This window comes from Lontra canadensis, unplaced genomic scaffold, assembly GCF_010015895.1.
Source record: "Lontra canadensis isolate GAN:19392208 unplaced genomic scaffold, GSC_riverotter_1.0 scaffold53, whole genome shotgun sequence".
NCBI classification, from domain to species: Eukaryota; Metazoa; Chordata; class Mammalia; order Carnivora; family Mustelidae; genus Lontra; species Lontra canadensis.
In genome coordinates, this window is record NW_022631047.1 from 10,143,841 (window position 1) to 10,160,783 (window position 16,943).

At 46.1% G+C, this 16,943-nt stretch overlaps 1 protein-coding gene across 2 annotated transcripts in view; it reads left to right on the top strand.

The window, feature by feature from the left end:
* VWF (von Willebrand factor) overlaps positions 1–16,943 on the top strand; it is a 134,310-nt gene that overhangs the window by 93,344 nt on the left and 24,023 nt on the right. For both annotated transcript variants that reach the window (XM_032874808.1, XM_032874809.1), the window contains 7 exons: positions 557–721; positions 1,643–1,686; positions 2,024–2,201; positions 6,412–6,632; positions 7,856–8,048; positions 8,216–8,557; positions 10,224–10,423. In XM_032874808.1, coding sequence (XP_032730699.1) covers positions 557–721; positions 1,643–1,686; positions 2,024–2,201; positions 6,412–6,632; positions 7,856–8,048; positions 8,216–8,557; positions 10,224–10,423 — 1,343 coding nt within the window. The remainder of the gene's footprint in view (positions 1–556; positions 722–1,642; positions 1,687–2,023; positions 2,202–6,411; positions 6,633–7,855; positions 8,049–8,215; positions 8,558–10,223; positions 10,424–16,943) is intronic.

The window sequence follows — 16,943 nt, forward strand, 5'->3', positions numbered from 1 at the left end:
CACCCCCTCTCTTACTCGCTCTGCTCCCACCACCCCAGAACGTGCACTCATACTACTGCTCCGGCCCTTGCGCTCACTGTTCCCTCTGCTTGGGATATCCTTGAGGCTCCTTCAGTCCTTACTTCAGGTCCCCGGTTTCTTCACCAAATGCTTCTCCAACCACCTTACAAGAAACAGTAATTCCCACTCCTACCCCCAGGCACTCCCATCCTCATATCCCATTTTGTTTTTCTCCTAAGCACTTGTACGTATCTGAAACATGGAGTACTTACTTATTTTTGGGTTTGGCGTCTGTCTCTGCCCAGTGTGAGGTCCATAAAGACAGGGACTTCATCTGCTCAGCTCACTGTGTCCCCATTGCTTAGAATCATGCCTGACAGAGTAGTGTCGTTAATGTTGGTTGACTGACTGAATGACGTGTTCCCAGGGTCGGTTTATGTGACCCGTCTGGAAAACACAAGGCTCTGTACAGATGTTGGGTACAGCCATCCATTTGGGTCCCAGCTGACCAAAGCAGATTGACACAGACCCTTTCTCGTTCCTCTGCTAACCCCAGGAGTGACTGTGTTTCCCATTGGAATTGGGGATCGTTATGATGAGGCCCAGCTGAGGAGGCTGGCAGGCCCAAATGCTGGCTCCAATGTGCTGAGGCTCCAGCGAATCGAAGACCTTTCCACAATGGCCACCCTGGGAAATTCCTTCTTCCACAAGCTGTGCTCCGGTGAGTCTCCTCATGCCTTTCTTACCCCCTTGTAACACAAAAACAAAACCCATTCTAAAGACCTGAGGTTGCCAGGCAGGCTCTGGCCTTGATGAAGACTGTTACATAGACCAGGACCTTTAAGTCCCTGCTCATCGAAAGTTCATACAACAAACGCCCAAGGGGCTACCAGAAAGTTCTCTGGGTATAACCCTCCTCCCATCCTAACTGTCCATCAAGACTTTAGCAGAGACAGCCCATGCTTACTAGTGCAGAGTGATCTTAGACAAAGAAGTGTAAGACAAAAGCAGGGAAACCCAGCATCCCACAGACCATGGTCTTCTTCCCCACGCCCTATATTCACCCTCAGCATGCGTATACAGGGCCTTAGGGAAAGAGCAATGTAAAATCTGATATCAAAGTACCATAGTTTATACTGACTTAGTTAGATTTTTTTTTTCCATATGTGATTTTTTTTTTTTGCCTGTTTTTATTTATTTTCCTAAAGTAGTTAGCTGTGAGTCCATACCTACTACAGAGTTATTGCCCTTTCGTGCTGGAAGATAGCTCTCCTAGCAGGACTCTTAAAGATTTCTTTCAGATTTGGGAGGATCTTCCCTCATTTCCTCCCTTTTTCCCTCACTAGGCCCTGATCTACATATGAAATGGGAAAAGGAGATACTGACCATGAGAGGCTTCATACACTGTAGGGATTTCTGTGTTCTTGATATTGTTAGCACCATAATTATTAAGAACCACAAAGCATGTAGGAGAAAAACCGCAGGGCCAGCTGGTGGACCAGCATCCCATGGTTAAACCCACTAAATCCTTTGCAGAGTGAAGTCCACTTCATGGACGAGCCCAGGATGAGCAGACATCGTGAATGGCTTGGAACTTCTGCATAATGGGTGGAAATTCAGATCTTATTTGTGTCTGTTTCAGGGTTCATTAGAGTTTGCGTGGATGAGGACGGGAATGAGAAGAGGGTGAGTTCTTTTCAGCTGACTGAAAGAAAGATTGGGAATGAGTATTTGGGGTGCTTTTTTCCCCTTGTTCCTCTTTCTATCTTGGTATATGTGCTGCCGAAGCGAGCACTCCTCTTTCTATCTTGGTTCCATTCTCCCTCTTACCATTATGTCCTGCCTGTTTGTTGGGGGGGGGGGGGTTCCACCTTTAAATCTTGTGCTCTGCATCCTTGCTGCTTGGGCCCATGTCCACGTCCTAGTCTCTGTGTCCTCAGAGAGGGTCAGTTGCCCAGTTGATGGGCTTAGGGCTGGACTGTCTCAGCCTATGCCTTCCTGAATCTGCTTCTCTCTTCTGCAGCCTGGGGACGTCTGGACCTTGCCAGACCAGTGCCACACAGTTACTTGCCTGCCAGATGGCCAGACCTTGCTGAAGAGTCATCGGGTCAACTGTGACCGGGGGCCGAGGCCCTCATGTCCCAACGGCCAGCCCCCTCTCAGGGTGGAGGAGACCTGTGGCTGCCGCTGGACCTGCCCCTGTAAGTCCCTTGCTTCACCAGCCTGGACAGTGTTATAAGGGCCGTGCTTTTAGCATGGCTGTGCAGAAATGTAGACCAGAAGCGCTTTCTCTCCTCGCTACATGCAGCGTGTGCCCTTTACCCGTGTTCCCTCCCCCTTGTGTCCTTGGACGTGTTTTCATTCAGTCCCAGGGATCACTGTTCTCCTTCTGCATCTTTGAAAAGCACTTCCCCGGATCAGGCATAACCAGAAGGAAGAACTGATTTTCTGAGGTCAGTGCTCAGCCTGGCTATTTGCAAGTCAGCCTTTAGGAGTCTTTGCTGGAGAAGTATAGCAGTGAGAGTGATGCCCCCAGAAAACTCTCTGCTCACACCTAGAGCTGTATGGGAGCTGGGTGCTGTGGTACATCATCACAGTGGCCTGGTGTATGAGGAGGACAGGCAGACCCATGGAGGACATTCATCCACAGCGATGGGTTAGTGCTCTGCCTCGTGGTTGGGAGAAATGGTTGCGTTTGGTGGTACCCACTCAGGGTAATTACTGTGTTGAACAGACACAACCAGTGGGATAAAAGAAAAACTGTATGTTATACCCCATCCTCCCTTGACAATTTATTTAGTGGGTGAAATGATCTCCTGGGACTGGTTGAGAATGCTACCAGACCTCATGTCATTTCTGTTTGTTCGTAAACAGTTCTATAGTTCCATTATGTTATAAAACAAACTCTCAATTTGGTAATTAGGTGCCCCCTCCCGTGTAAGAACCAGAACCTAAAACTTGAATTAGAGTTAAAACAGCTCCCTAATCCCAGTTTGGGCTGCCTGCCCCCGGGACAGGGGCATGTCCTGCTTGTGGGATGCAAACCCATCTCTGGGAGGGGCCTCTTGAAAGTCCTTTTCATAAGGCTCAGGTATCCCATTTGTCCCTAGTGGGGCACCTGGGGGTGTGAGGCTCACAACGCAATAGGAGCTTTGTGCAAACAAATTTCTTAAATTCAGTCCCTCAATACCCCTCTGGACTCCTTTTAAACCCTTGACTTTTTAAAAATTTTTTATTCTTTATGTTCTCTTTTGTCAGTAGTGGTAAAACTTGATTTAGGCTCTTTTTTTTTAGGGATTAAAAAATTTAAATTGAAGCCATTTAAAATAGACACATTTAAAACTTTTTATTTTGAATAATTTCAGATTTACAAAAAAAAAAAGTTTGCACAAACGGGACAAAGAATTCCTAAATATCCTTACCCAGATTGTAGTATCATATATAGTCACAGGGTAATGATCACGGTTAGGAATTAACCTCTGTAAAATACATCCATAAAAGTCTTGGTTTTTGTCAGTTTTCCCACTGATGTCCTTTGTTTAGTTGCAGGATTCAACCCAGAGTCACATGGCATTAGGTTGTCATATCTCCTTAAGTCTGTAGAGATCCTTAGTATTTCTTTGATATTTATGACCTTAACCTTTTTTGAGAAGTTCTGGCTAGTAATTTTGTAGAATGTCCCTCAATCTGAGTTAGAGCCAGGTTATACATGTTGTCAAGAATACCCCAGAAGACATATTGTGTCTTTTTTGGTTTATCAAGAGGAGGCACATGGTATCAATTTGCTTTGTTACAGGTGATGTTAAGTTTGATCGCTTGGTTTAGGTGGTATTTACCAGATTTTCCACTGTAAGGTTACTGTTTTCCTCCTTGCAATTACTAATGATCATATACAGAGACATTTTGGAACTGTGGAACTATGCTTTCACCCACTGAGTGTACTATGCATAGGTGATCCCTACCTGACACAATTTTTTTTTGTAGTATTTGCCAAATAGGGATTTTTTTTAATCAATCTTTTTTTAAAATTTTTTAAATTTATTTTCAGTGTAACAGTATTCATTGTTTTTGCACCACACCCAGTGCTCCATGCAATCCATGCCCTCTCCAATACCCACCACCTGGTTCCCCCAACCTCCCATCCCCCTCCCCTTCAAAACCCTCAGATTGTTTTTCAGAGTCCATAGTCTCTCATGGTTCACCTCCCCTTCCAATTTTCCTCAACTCCCTTCTCCTCTCCATCTCCCCTTGTCCTCCATGCTATTTGTCGATTTCCATCATTCCTTCCACATTTACTAGTTGGAATTCTACTGAAAAGAAGAACTTTTCCTTCTCTGTCATTTATTAATTCAATTAACTATTTGTCAATATGGTCTCATTGGTTCTTACTTTATTTTAGGGGGTAGGATCAATTCCTAGCATTATTTATTTTCTTCATCAGCTGGTCCTAGATTTGGCTACTGGGAGTACTTTCTGTTGGGACTCATGTCCTTTTGACATCCCCAGCTCCCTCTCTCACACAGTGAAGGGCCTGGCTCTTATTATCCAAAATATATTTCTATGTTGGCTTAATCCCAGAATACACTAGTTGCAGAATTGCTAACCAATGCCCAGGTAGAAAACAAATCTACCTACTAGTGTCCGATATTCACACACAATTCTTTTTGTCTTTTGTTTTTGAGTACATAGTCCGTTTCCCCCCAAAGTTATTTAGGCGAGTTTCTCCCCTCCCTACAGCTCCCTACAGTTACGTTATTCATGATCATGAGTTTAATTTGCTTCCGTTTGTTCTGTTTTGGGTTTCCCTCATCCCTGTCCTTGCTAATTTTATTCATTTGTTTGTTTTCAGTACGTGAATTACTAACGTGGGTCCAAATGTGAGAATGCACGGAGAGGTTAACTCAGATGTCACCCCACTGCTCCCTTTCCTATGTCCTTTCTGCTCACTTCCTTCCACCTACGTTCGCGCAGCCACCAATCTCATTCATGCCAGGTTCATCCTTCTTCACAAATGAGCTTCACCTTTTTTGTTTAAAAACATAGCCTGGAAATCCTCTCTATGAGCTCAAAGACCGCAGCGCAGCGGGGACAGGAGGGGATCACAGAAGTGGAGTAATTTATCCCAGATCACAGTACAGTCACGGGGTGGGAGCTGAATTCAATCCTGGGTTTCTCTGGCTCACAAGTACCCACTTGTCTGTAACATTTCATGTGACGGTGGGCAGAGCCACTCTCACTGACTTACCGCATGGGAGCTAACACCATTTCTTTGCCTGTCACTTGTTACATCCTGATGGAGCTGGGGCTGATCTCCCTAAGGCTGGACGTTCTTCACAGCTGGAGTCTTGGGGCCACTTGCAGCGTGGGTGTCGGGGACCCAATGGCGTTCGGTACTTCCACTTGGAAGGGACCATCTGCTTCAGGACGCAGGAGATTTTGAGTGGAAGAGCTCCCGGCAGGCGACTCAGCTCTGACAGCTGGTGCATCCAGCCCCTTCCTTTGTTGGTGGCCATGTTGCTTGACTTGTAGGCCACTCGTGCAGGTGGAGGTTGCCTAGACCTTGTGTGCGTGAAGGACATGAGCGTCTTCTTGCTGACCCCCTGAGTCTGCCTCTCACTTCTTGGGCTTTTATTTAACCACCACCGTAGCTGTGGCCATGGTTCTCCAGCTTCATTTTGGTCCAAGATTAACTTTCAAATCACGCATGGTGGTGGTGCCTTCCCTGGGGGCATTTTTATGGAATGGTCTTAGGCAGATGCAAGATGACTGGTATTCCCAGGTGGTGTTTTAATAGGAACCTTGAGAATTTGCTGACCATGTGAATGAATGAGTGGCGAATGAGGGAGTGCTGAGACCCAATCATTTGTTTTGGCTTCAGAAATTTTCCTCTTGTGTGATCTCTTAAAGGATCAAGTCAACATGGCCTCTTGTACCGTTAGAAACTTGGCAGCCAAGAGGACACATGTGTCTTTAGGTGAACTTTCTTTACAATGAGCTCATAAGCTCATGATACACTTAGCTCCTCATGATTTCAACAAGTCCTAACAACTCTGAAACTTAACTTTGTTTCCTGGGCCAAGGCATCCCTGTAGAGGAGATCATTCATTTCGCACACTGAAGTTTTTTGGAAGTATGGTTCTATAATTTTCCATTTTTTTTTAATGTGATACTTGTCCTTCTAAATATTTTCTAGAAAAATATTTACGGGCCAAGGATTACTTACCTAAGACACTCTCTTAGAATTGTTTTCGTATTCCGTAAAAAGGAGGAAGTTAGACAGCAGGACCTCAAGGGTCCCATTCAGCTCTCAGCTCTGTTAACTGTGTGCAGCTTGGTAACACCTGCCTCTGCCTCTTCACACGTATGGGAGTTTGGGGGAATGTCACACCCATCCTTTGCTCTCCTGTCCAGGTGTGTGCATGGGCAGCTCTACCCGGCACATTGTGACCTTTGATGGGCAGAATTTCAAGCTGACTGGCAGCTGTTCGTACGTCTTGTTCCAAAACAAAGAGCAGGACCTGGAGGTGATTCTGCATAATGGGGCCTGCAGCCTTGGGGTGAGGCAGACCTGCATGAAATCCATCGAGGTGAAGCACGAAGGCCTCTCGGTTGAGCTCCACAGTGATATGCAGGTGAGAGGTGCTTTCTCTGGGTCCCGTGCAAGGCAGCGGCAGAACCTCGAAGAAGCCTCTGCTGGTGGTTGGTTTTAGCTGGTGTGTCTTTTAGGGACTCCACCTTCTGCCTCCCTAGTAGAGCACCCCCTTCTTAGGAGGGGCTCATTCCCATCTCCCTGGTGGCACATTTTCACGTTGTTCTGGTCCAGATGTGGAAGGAAGGATCAATTTTAGGTAGCTTTAAATCACAAGAACGGAGCTGGTTTCCGGTTGCTGGCAGAAGATTGGGGTTGGCTGTTTACCCAGCAGGCACTACGAGCCCCACGCCTAGGGCCTGTGAGCTTCCCGAAGGAGAATATTTTGAGCCTCAGTTAGGGCCTTTGAAAATATTTAGGGCCTAAACAAAATGTATGGCTCCAGAATTCAAAAAGAAAACTGAAAAACTGGTAAAAATAAATGTTTGACTAAATATTCACAAAAGGTTACATGATGCGAACTTATTTATTTGTTGGTTTAGAAATCGTAAGTATTTCATGAGATGAAAACAACTGGTAGGTTAGCTCCTCTCATTCTGTAAGAATTCCTGAATATACACACTAATTATTGAACAATCGTAGCCAGGTCTTTACTAAATGAACCACTCACAGCCCCCGATTTTAAAATTAAAAAAAAAAAAGCTTCCAAATTTTTAAAAATCTGTTGAAATTTGAAAATTTATGTTTTGTTGATATTTGTTGAAAATTTGAAAAATTATGTTCCTTGTGGTACATGACTGCCTTTTAAAAAATATGTTTGATGTATAGTGGGGCCTCCAAAGCGCTAGTGACCCAGAACACATACATACATACATACATACATATATGGACTTACCATAGTTCCGTGAGATGCTCCTGGAGACACTGTCCCTGAGTTGGCAAAAGGCAACTTTCTCAGCCTGTCTGGGAGGGGTCATCCTTTCCTGTTGAATGCACACAGACTCAAGGCTGGCTTTATCCCCTGGGCTTTCGGGTTCCAGGAGCGTGGCCATCTGTATAGGATTCTGATAATCTGTTCTGCTAAGCTGTGCAAAGCCCTTTTATCTTAGAAGAGTTACTGGCAAATATCAGAGTTTGTGGATGACATTGGAGTTGAGTGTGGCAGAAGCGTAGGGAGTGTCAGGAGCCTCAGGAAGAAGCTAAGAGCGAAATTCTAGGATTCCTTGCTGCTATGACTACTGATAAGTCACTTCCTTCTTTGGACAGCTGACAGTGAATGGGAGACTGGTGTCCGTCCCATATGTGGGTGGGGATATGGAAGTCAATGTCTACGGCACCATCATGTATGAGATCAGATTCAACCATCTTGGCCACATCTTCACATTCACTCCACGAAACAATGAATTCCAGCTGCAGCTGAGCCCCAAGACCTTTGCTTCAAAGACGTATGGTCTCTGTGGTGAGAACATTCTCCTTTGTTCTGGTCTCAGGTCTCTTGGCTGCTTGTATTTCTGGGTCCAGTTGATTGTAAGGTTCAGATGCTGGTGAACATGGAGAATGACCAGGTCTCCAGCATTAATACATGGGCACCCAGGGCTACCAAACTTGCCTTTCCTATCCGTCTAGGGATCTGTGATGAGAACGGAGCCAATGACTTTGTGCTCAGGGATGGCACAGTCACCACGGACTGGAGAGTGCTTGTCCAGGAATGGACCTTGCAACAGCCAGGGAAGACATGCCAGCCAATCTCCTGGGAGCCGTGTCCTGTCTCCGGCAGCTCCCACTGCCAGGTCCTTCTCTCAGAATTGTTTGCTGAGTGCCACAAGGTCCTTGCTCCAGCCACCTTTTATGCCATGTGCCAGCAGGACAGTTGTCACCAGGAGCAAGTGTGTGAGGCCATCGCCTTGTATGCCCACCTCTGTCGGACCAAAGGGGTCTGTGTCGACTGGAGGAGGACCAGTTCCTGTGGTGAGTCTCCATAGGTGTCCTGTAAAGTTGTGAAGACAAACTGATTTGGGCTTGCTCAACCCTTTCTGGGCCTTCTCTTTCTGGGTGATAAAGAATGAATCCCTGCTTTTCCCATTACCTAGTATCCCATTTAAGATCAAATAAGACAGTAGACATCTCAGTAATTTGAGTGTAGAGTCTGTGTAAATGGAAACATTTCTATAGTTCAGACAAATGTGACTTTAATGTATTGGACATAGATAGGTATCAGCAAAGTGCAGAATGACTAGTTGCTTGAAATTCCCCCAGGGTAGCAGAGGTTCACAGAGTGAGCCACAGCTGAGCAGGATGTTGAAGTGTGAGTGGAATTTTGTCACCGAAATACCAAGAGGCATCTTAATTACAAAGACCACGGGATTGCTAGTGGAAGTACCTTCCCAAGGTCAGCTCCCTAACTTGGAGTTGGCATTTATTTATCATTTAGCATGTGGGGATACCACAACAAATCAGATGTGCCTCCTGCCTCAAGGGGCACTGGAATGGAAAGAACACTGAACTTCGGCACCTCCAGTTACTGGATATAATCCCTGACTTCCTCTGGAGGGCAACCAATATATGCAAGCCTCTTGGAGTCTCAGAGTTTATTGTCATAGAGCAGTCGCATCTTGAACCAGTGGCTGCAGGACTTGGGCACCTAGTCCCAGCTCAGGGGGTGACCAGCTGTTCTCTCTCTGGACCTTGCTTTCTGCTTCTCAGAATGAGATAACCCCTAGGTTCATTCCAGCTCTGCTGTTCTGAGTCTCTTAGCTGGTAGTGCCCTGTTTCAGTCTGCCTGCAGATCAAGGGGCAAATGATCGTTCCTGAGTTAGCCATAGTCCTTCTCTACTTACTCATTTCTTTGTCTACCCCTGGCTACTCATGGTGCGTTTATAGGAAAATGCTTGGTGCTCTAAATCCTTAGACACTCCTGCCCCCTGCCTTGGCGCGGTGAGAAGCGGTTGAGGGGGGCCAGAGTGGGACAAGTGAATCAATCATCTTGTACATTTCCTCCAGGCAACTCTTCATAGCTTTGCATTCCTTATTTAATTTAGGAGTCTTTTTAAAGGACTCACCATACCTGTATTCAAAAGGAAGACCCATAAAACTTTCTAAGGATACATCATCCATTAGGATTAAATTTGGCTCAAATAACAGAGAAGTAAAAATTCTCTCTCACAGATGTGATCAGAGGGAGGTGCCTCCAGCTGTTCTGGGTTTCAAACTGGAGTCTAGCTTTTTGCTCTGTCCTCACTTGGGTGTGCTTTTTTCTCCTGGTTTAAGATGGAGCTCTAGCTGTCAAACCCAGGTTCCAAATGGCAGCATAGGGGAAGAAAGGAAAAGGGACAAAGGATAAGCACAGCTGCCCTTTAAAAAAAAAAAAAAAAAAAAAGAACCCTGGAAACTGCTATTGGAGTCTACATCTGCGCTTACAGGTCATTGGGCAGAACTGCAGTCATGTGATTACACTTAGCCGTAAGGGAAATTGGGAAATATAGTCTGTATTCTGTGGTCAGGTGCCTCACTTCCAGATCTACTTTTATGGAAAACAGAGGAAATAAAAATGGGTAGTCAACCTCTTTGAAACAGCTGTGTCTCTGTTTCTCTGAGGTTGGTGTGGGCTGAGTGTGACCTTGTTCTCTGTCTGTAGACATGTCATGCCCACCATCCCTGGTGTACAACCACTGTGAGCGTGGCTGCCCCCGGCTCTGTGAGGGCAACACAAGCTCCTGTGGGGACCATCCCTCGGAAGGCTGCTTCTGCCCCCAGAACCAAGTCATGCTGGAAGGTAGTTGTGTCCCCAAGGATGCCTGTACCCAGTGCATCAGTGAGGATGGAGTCCAGCACCAGGTAAGAGCCTTGGCCTTTCACCTCCTCATTTGCTCCCATGGGCCGCTTCTCTTGTGGGGTGGTAGGGTGAAGTGTTCACAGTCAGTGGCCCCTCTGACTGTGGCAGCAAGGGTCAACTCTGAAGGGGATCACTGAAGAATAGGGAAACAGTATGGCACAATGTCTTTGGAACCAGACACATCTTGGTTCGAATCCCAGGTGTGTCCTGTATTAGCCTTGTAAGCAAACACCAAAGTATTAATAACATGTTACTATTACTACTACTGTTACCATCATTATATTCATGTAAGTAGAAGGCTGTAGGAACCCAGAGGGGATGGGAAAAGAATATTTATATTAATAGTGATGTCTACTGTGATTACAATCTTTTATGTACCTTGCACTGTATTAAGCCCTATATATTCATTATCTCAACATTTTTTGAAGGCTTGTTTTGCAAGATATTAACAATCACCTGTGGTCAAGAGAGTTTAAAGAACACTAGCTAAACAGGTTTCTTTACTGCAGCATTCTTTAAAGCTTTTAATGTGCTAATGTATGGTGCAAGTATGTAAGAGGGTTTTGGCCTCTCAACCTTATCTGACCATGGCACTTGTATGTGTGTGGGAGTGAGTGAACAGGTGTGTGTGTGTGTGTGTGTGTGTGTGTGTGTGTGTAGCATTCCCTTGGACAAGGGTACCACAGAACACATTGGGATGTCTTTCATCATCTTGGTAAATACTTACAAAATCTTTAAGAGAGAACCAAGGCTTAGAGAACTTCTTTGCCCACGGACGTGGTTTGTAAGGGACGGATTTGGGAACTGGACTCAGTATTCAGAGCTCTGTCTGACTCCCAAGTATGCTCTTTTGATCTATGAAAATGCCATTTTGCTCGGTCTTCTTTGGCTGATTTTTTGGGAGTCATGGAGTCATCAGTTCTTATAGTCCTCTAAAGTTATTGAGTACATTTTGAAAGAATACTTACCAGACTCTCCCCCATCTTGGCCGACGACGGCAGTCATAGTGTCAAAGTTGACAACGTGGACATTGGTAGTAGATGGACAGTGTGTGTCTGCGTGCACGTGGCTGTGTGCAGGAGTCCTGTCCTTCCTCTCAGACAGGGATACTGCAGAGCATGATAGAGGGAGAGCAGACTTGGCTTCTAGCAAAAGAGACTCTATTCTATGATCAGATGCTGCACCCCACACCTAACATCTCCATCATCACCAGGGAGGACTTATATCACTAACTGAACCAGGTGAGGTGACTTACTATTATTTAACCACAACTAGGAAAACTCATGGTAACTAGCTGACCAATCTAGAGAATGATGAAAACAGTAATTCCTGTAACAACACTGTCTGTCCCAGACATTGTCAGCCACGAAATGAACCATTTCCTTTCACTCTCTCCAAAACTCCATAGGGTCATTATTACTTGTGCCACTGAATGGGCGAGGAGACTGAGGCTCAGATAAGGCTGGGGTTCCTACCCATGACACCAGGGCATCCCATAGTGTCCTAGCCCTGCCTTCGATCCCGTTGCAACCGCGAGCTAAACTTTGAGCTGCGTGTTCATGGACGCACAGGCGTTCATCCAGTTTTGTTTTGGGGCTTTATCCTAGTGGGCCCCATTTGCTCTCACTGTGGAGCAGATGAATTAGGAGGGAAGACCAGTCCCACTCTACCTCTGTATTTCAACTTGCCAAATGAAGTAACTGCATGTCCCATAATACTCTCCAAAACGAGTAATTAAAACCTTGCATTGCTCTCCCTGACCCGCACACTCCTAGAGTCCCTCCCACTGGACTCGAAAGGTAGGTACGCTTCACATGGGGTACCAGGACCCAGTGGTCCTTTCAGCCTGGATTTGCTGGTGGTGGCAAGGCGCTCTCAGAGGGAGGCAGAAATGGTTTCTGTCCTCTTCTTAGGCATTCTGCAATGAGAAGGAAGCTGAAGTTTGTAAAGCGTTTCTAGCTCCCTGAGTGTCATTTGGCTGCAGGGTGCTGAGAGCTGGAAGCTTGTGAATTTTATCTCCGTGTCTCCACCCACCCCCTCTGACTCGAGTTCTCCTCTCACCTTCCATCCAACACATTGGAATATGTGTTTGAGTTGGGTAGAGAATGCTTCCAAGTAGTGCAATATTTTGGACATAGAAGCAATCTTAGAAATGTATTTCAGAACCAAGTGACAGTAAAATTAGTTAATCAAAAACTACGAAGGGAACAGAGCCAGTTTCAGTTTATTGCAGAAAATGTAGTTTAAATGGATGAAAACAAATATCTGATCAGCCACCTGCGATTTCAGCTTTTCCATTCAAAGCAGAGAAAGAATAAAAATCTAACACGGAGAACAGTTCCATTAAATGAAATGTCTTTAAGCAAAAAAGAAAGCTTAGACAGCTTTTCTTCAGGGAAATAATCCAGGGTGTAAGTCTCTGGTGGTAACGTTGGAAGGGCAAAATATTTACCAGTTTCCATAGCTCTTGTTGATTTTACAGAACGCAGTATAAACATGTGAGACTTTGTGGCTGGCTCAGAGGGGATCCAGGCCGAGCAGCGAGCAAGAGCAAGTGGCTGTTCCTCTCTGGGTTGGGGGCTGCGCAGGGGGCAGCAAGGACCGCCTCCATCACTCAGGGACAGAGCGCCTCTAGCCTGCTCTTGCTCCTCCGTGGTCTCTGCTGTGCCCTGGTGGCCCAGTGCTCACATTTTCCTGCATCTTCCCCCAGATCTTTGGCTGGGGTGGGTGGTGCATGGTCACTGGCTGTGTCCCTTCTCTGACCTGGGGTTTTGAAGACTTCAGTTTTCCCTTACCATATCTGCAGGCCATTCTTTGTCATCTTTACTGATTTAGAACTGCAGCCAGTTCTCATTCCTGTTCTGTCCTGGGAGTAGTCCCTCCTGGCCTTGGTACCCAGGAGGTGAGGCAGGACAGGCAACTGGAGTTGACCTGTTCTGGTGCAGGAGTGCCACCTGCTGGCGTGTTCGCTGCATAACCGGACAGGTGATACCAGGGCAGAGCTGGCCGCAGGTGCTTTTTTATCCGGAAAGGGCTTTCTCAGGGACCATAGAGGCTGTCCCCTGCCCCGGGCACTCCTCATTAAAGCCTCCTGAAAGAGGAGGCTTAACACCTGATTTTGGCCATCTGATGTTGTCTCTTGTTCACTGTCAGGATTGTGGGGAAATTGTATTATTTTTTTCTTGAATTTAGATATCTAAAGTTCTCATTTAAAAAGAGAGAAGAAAAACCCAAACAGGAAAAAAAAAATATATGATCCTCTCCTTTCTCATCTCATCACTTTTGCCGTTTAAAGGTCTAAATATAGATCCTTGATTGGTCATTTTCTTGGCATTACCATCCGTGCAAAAGGCAGGAAAGAGGCAGAACAGAGTGAGGCCTGGGGAGATGTGAGATGTCCCCCTCCTCCTTCCACTCCAGGCCTCAGAGGCCAGCGCCCTGGGCCCTCCCTGGACATTCCCAGCCCCTAGGAGAGCACTGGGCTCTGGGGCTGGCTCCTGCCTTCTCTGTCCTGCTCACTGTCACCAAGGTTGTCCTTATTCGACATTCTTCTCTCTGAGGCAGGGTCCTGCTTACAAAGTGTCAGGGTGAGTATCCCCTACCTTGTGAACCCCCACCCCCCGAAGTGGAAAGGGAAGGCCTCTAGAATCTTCTAGATATCCACAAGGACCTTCCACCCTCTGTTCCCACTCAGAATTCCTTCTCCTTCCCTCTGCCCGGCTCCTTCCCACCCAGCACAGTGCGCCTTGTGAGGCCTTTGTGGAGCACCCCAGCTTCTGTGAACATCTCTTCTGCCCTGCTGTGGCTCTTGTATTTCTCGTTTTTTAAAACAGTTTTATTGAGGTATAGTTTACTTACAGTAAACAGCTCCTATTTAAAGTGTACAATTTGATGAGTTTTGACATACGGACATTCCCATAAAGCCATCATCGCAATCAAGACAATGAACATTTCCATCAGTCCCCAAAGTTTCCTTGGGCCTCTTTGGAAGGCATCCGTTGCCCCCATCTCCCATCCCCAGGCAACCACTGCTCTGCTTTCTGTCACTAGAGAGACGTTTACATTTTCTGGAACTTTCTATAAATGGAATCATGCAGTGTGTACTCTCCCCCCCCCCGTCTTCTTTCACTCAGTTTGATACTTCTGAGATCCCTTCATCTTGCACGTTTCCATAGTTTGTTCTCATGGCTGAGTAATGTGCCAGGCTGTGAATGTATCACAATTCATTTCTCTCATTCAGCTTTTCATCGATGGGTCTTATTTCCCCGGCTTGAGCGTCAGCCATTTGAGGGCTGAGATGGGGCTTTCGGGCCCCCCACCCCTCCCACGGCCCAACAGTGTGACCTGCCCGTTGCAGGCAGTGTGATTGCCGATGAAGGCAGCTGGAGTGCAGAAAGCACAAGGTGTCTGGGGCCGGAATGCCAGGTTTAATCCTGGGGGTACCTCCTGGTCACGTTTCTTGTCTGGGTCTCCATGCGTCATTTGTAAGTGTAGATAATGACAGTACTTCCATGATACGGTTACTGTAAGGAGTATGACGTGAATAAAATATGAAGTCCTTAGAAAGAGATCTTGAACATATTTAATGCTAGTTATTGCTGGGAGGCAATAGAGCATGGTGTCGAAGAGAGGGCTTGTGGGTTCATATCGTAGCTCCGCTGCTCTGATGGTATGACCCTAAGCAGAGGCCTCAGCTTTCCCATTTGACAAGTGGGGGTAATACAGATGTCCTCACTAGCGGGCTGCAGTGTGAATTAAATGAGTCATTTATATAAAACCCATAGAACAGGGGTGCCTGGGTGGCTCAGTCTATTAAGCGGCTGCCTTCAGCTCAGGTCATGATCCTGGAGTCCCAGGATCGGAGTCCCACATTGGTCTTCTTGCTCAGCAGGGAGCCTGCTTCTCCCTCTCCCTCTGCCCCTCCCCACCAGCTCACACACACACTCTCTCTCTTTTAAGTAAATAAAATCTTAAAAAAAAGAAACCATAGGACAGTGGTACAGAGCATATGCTCTTCAGACATTGGCTGGTATTACATACTGAGTGAGGGGAAGGTATCAAGGTCAAAGGATTTAACCTTGGAGGAAGACAGCAGCTTGGGGGAAGAGTGTTTTCCTTGGAGACCTCTGACCTTCCTTCTCAGCTGACTGATTGCTGAACCTGGAAACATGCAATAAATAAGACCTTCTTCTTCTTCTTCTTCTTCTTCTTCTTCTTCTTTTTTTAAGATTTTATTTATTTATTTGACAGACAGAGATCACAAGTAGGCAGAGAGGCAGGCAGAGAGAGAGGAGGAAGCAGGCTCCCCACTGAGCAGAGAGCCTGATGGGGGGCTTGATTCCAGGACCCTGGGGTCATGACCTGAGCTGAAGGCAGAGGCTTTAACCCACTGAGCCACCCAGGCACCTCTAACTAAGACCTTCTTGACCTAGGAATTTTTTAGCCTTTGAGCTACTGCTTAAGAATGTGTTTATTCTTAAACACATTTTGGGGTGGGAGATTTATTTTATCTACTTTTATTTAAATTTAATTAATTAACATATAATGTATTATTAGTTTCAGAGGTAGGGGTCAGTGTTTCATCAGTCTTATATAACACCCAGGACTTATTATATCATGTACCCTCCTTAATGTCCCTCACCCAGTTACCCCATCCTTCCACCCCTCTCCCCTCTAGTTATCCTCAGTTTGTTTTCTATGAATTAGAGTCTCTTATGGCTTGTCTCCCTCTCTGATTTCATCTTGTTTTATTTTTCCTCTCTTCCCCTATGATCTTCTGTTTTGTTTCTTAAATTCCACATATGAGTAATATCATATGATAGTTGTCTTTCTTTGATTGACTTATTTCACTCAACATAATACCCTCTAGTCCCATCCATGTTGGAATAAATGGCAAGATTTCATTTTTCTTGATGGTTGAGTAATATGCCATTGTATATATACACCACTTCTTTATCCATTCATCTGTTGATGGGCATTTAGGTTCTTCCCATAGTTTGGCTATTGTGGACATTGCTGCTATAAACATTCTGGTGCACGTGCCCCTTCGGATCACCATGTTTGTATCTTTAGGGTAAATACCCAGTAGTACATTTGCTGAGTCATAGGGTAGCTCTATTTTCAACTTTTTGAGGAACCTCCATGCTGTTTTCCAGAGTGGCTGCACCAGCTTGCATCCCCACCAACACCACAAGAAGGTTATTTTTTCTCAGGGGCAGGCCATTTAAATGTGAATTTAATTTTAACTCTGAATTTGACTCTCTGGCTGAGCATAGAGGGATGCCTGGTCCTGGCTCGGTGGTCCCCGCCTGCACTGGTCACAGTCTGCACGGCCGAGGTGGGCCTGGTGCCCTCTGTTTGCAGGGGAGGAAACTGGCCGGGGGAGTGAAGCCCCACAGTGGAGTTCAGGCCTCCCTGACTTCGCAGCCCTGCTGCAGGGGGGCTGCCTGCAACTCTGGGAAAGCTTCGCCAACCATCATCTGCCCTCCGGTCTCCCAGTCCCGACAGTGAGACGAGTTTGAG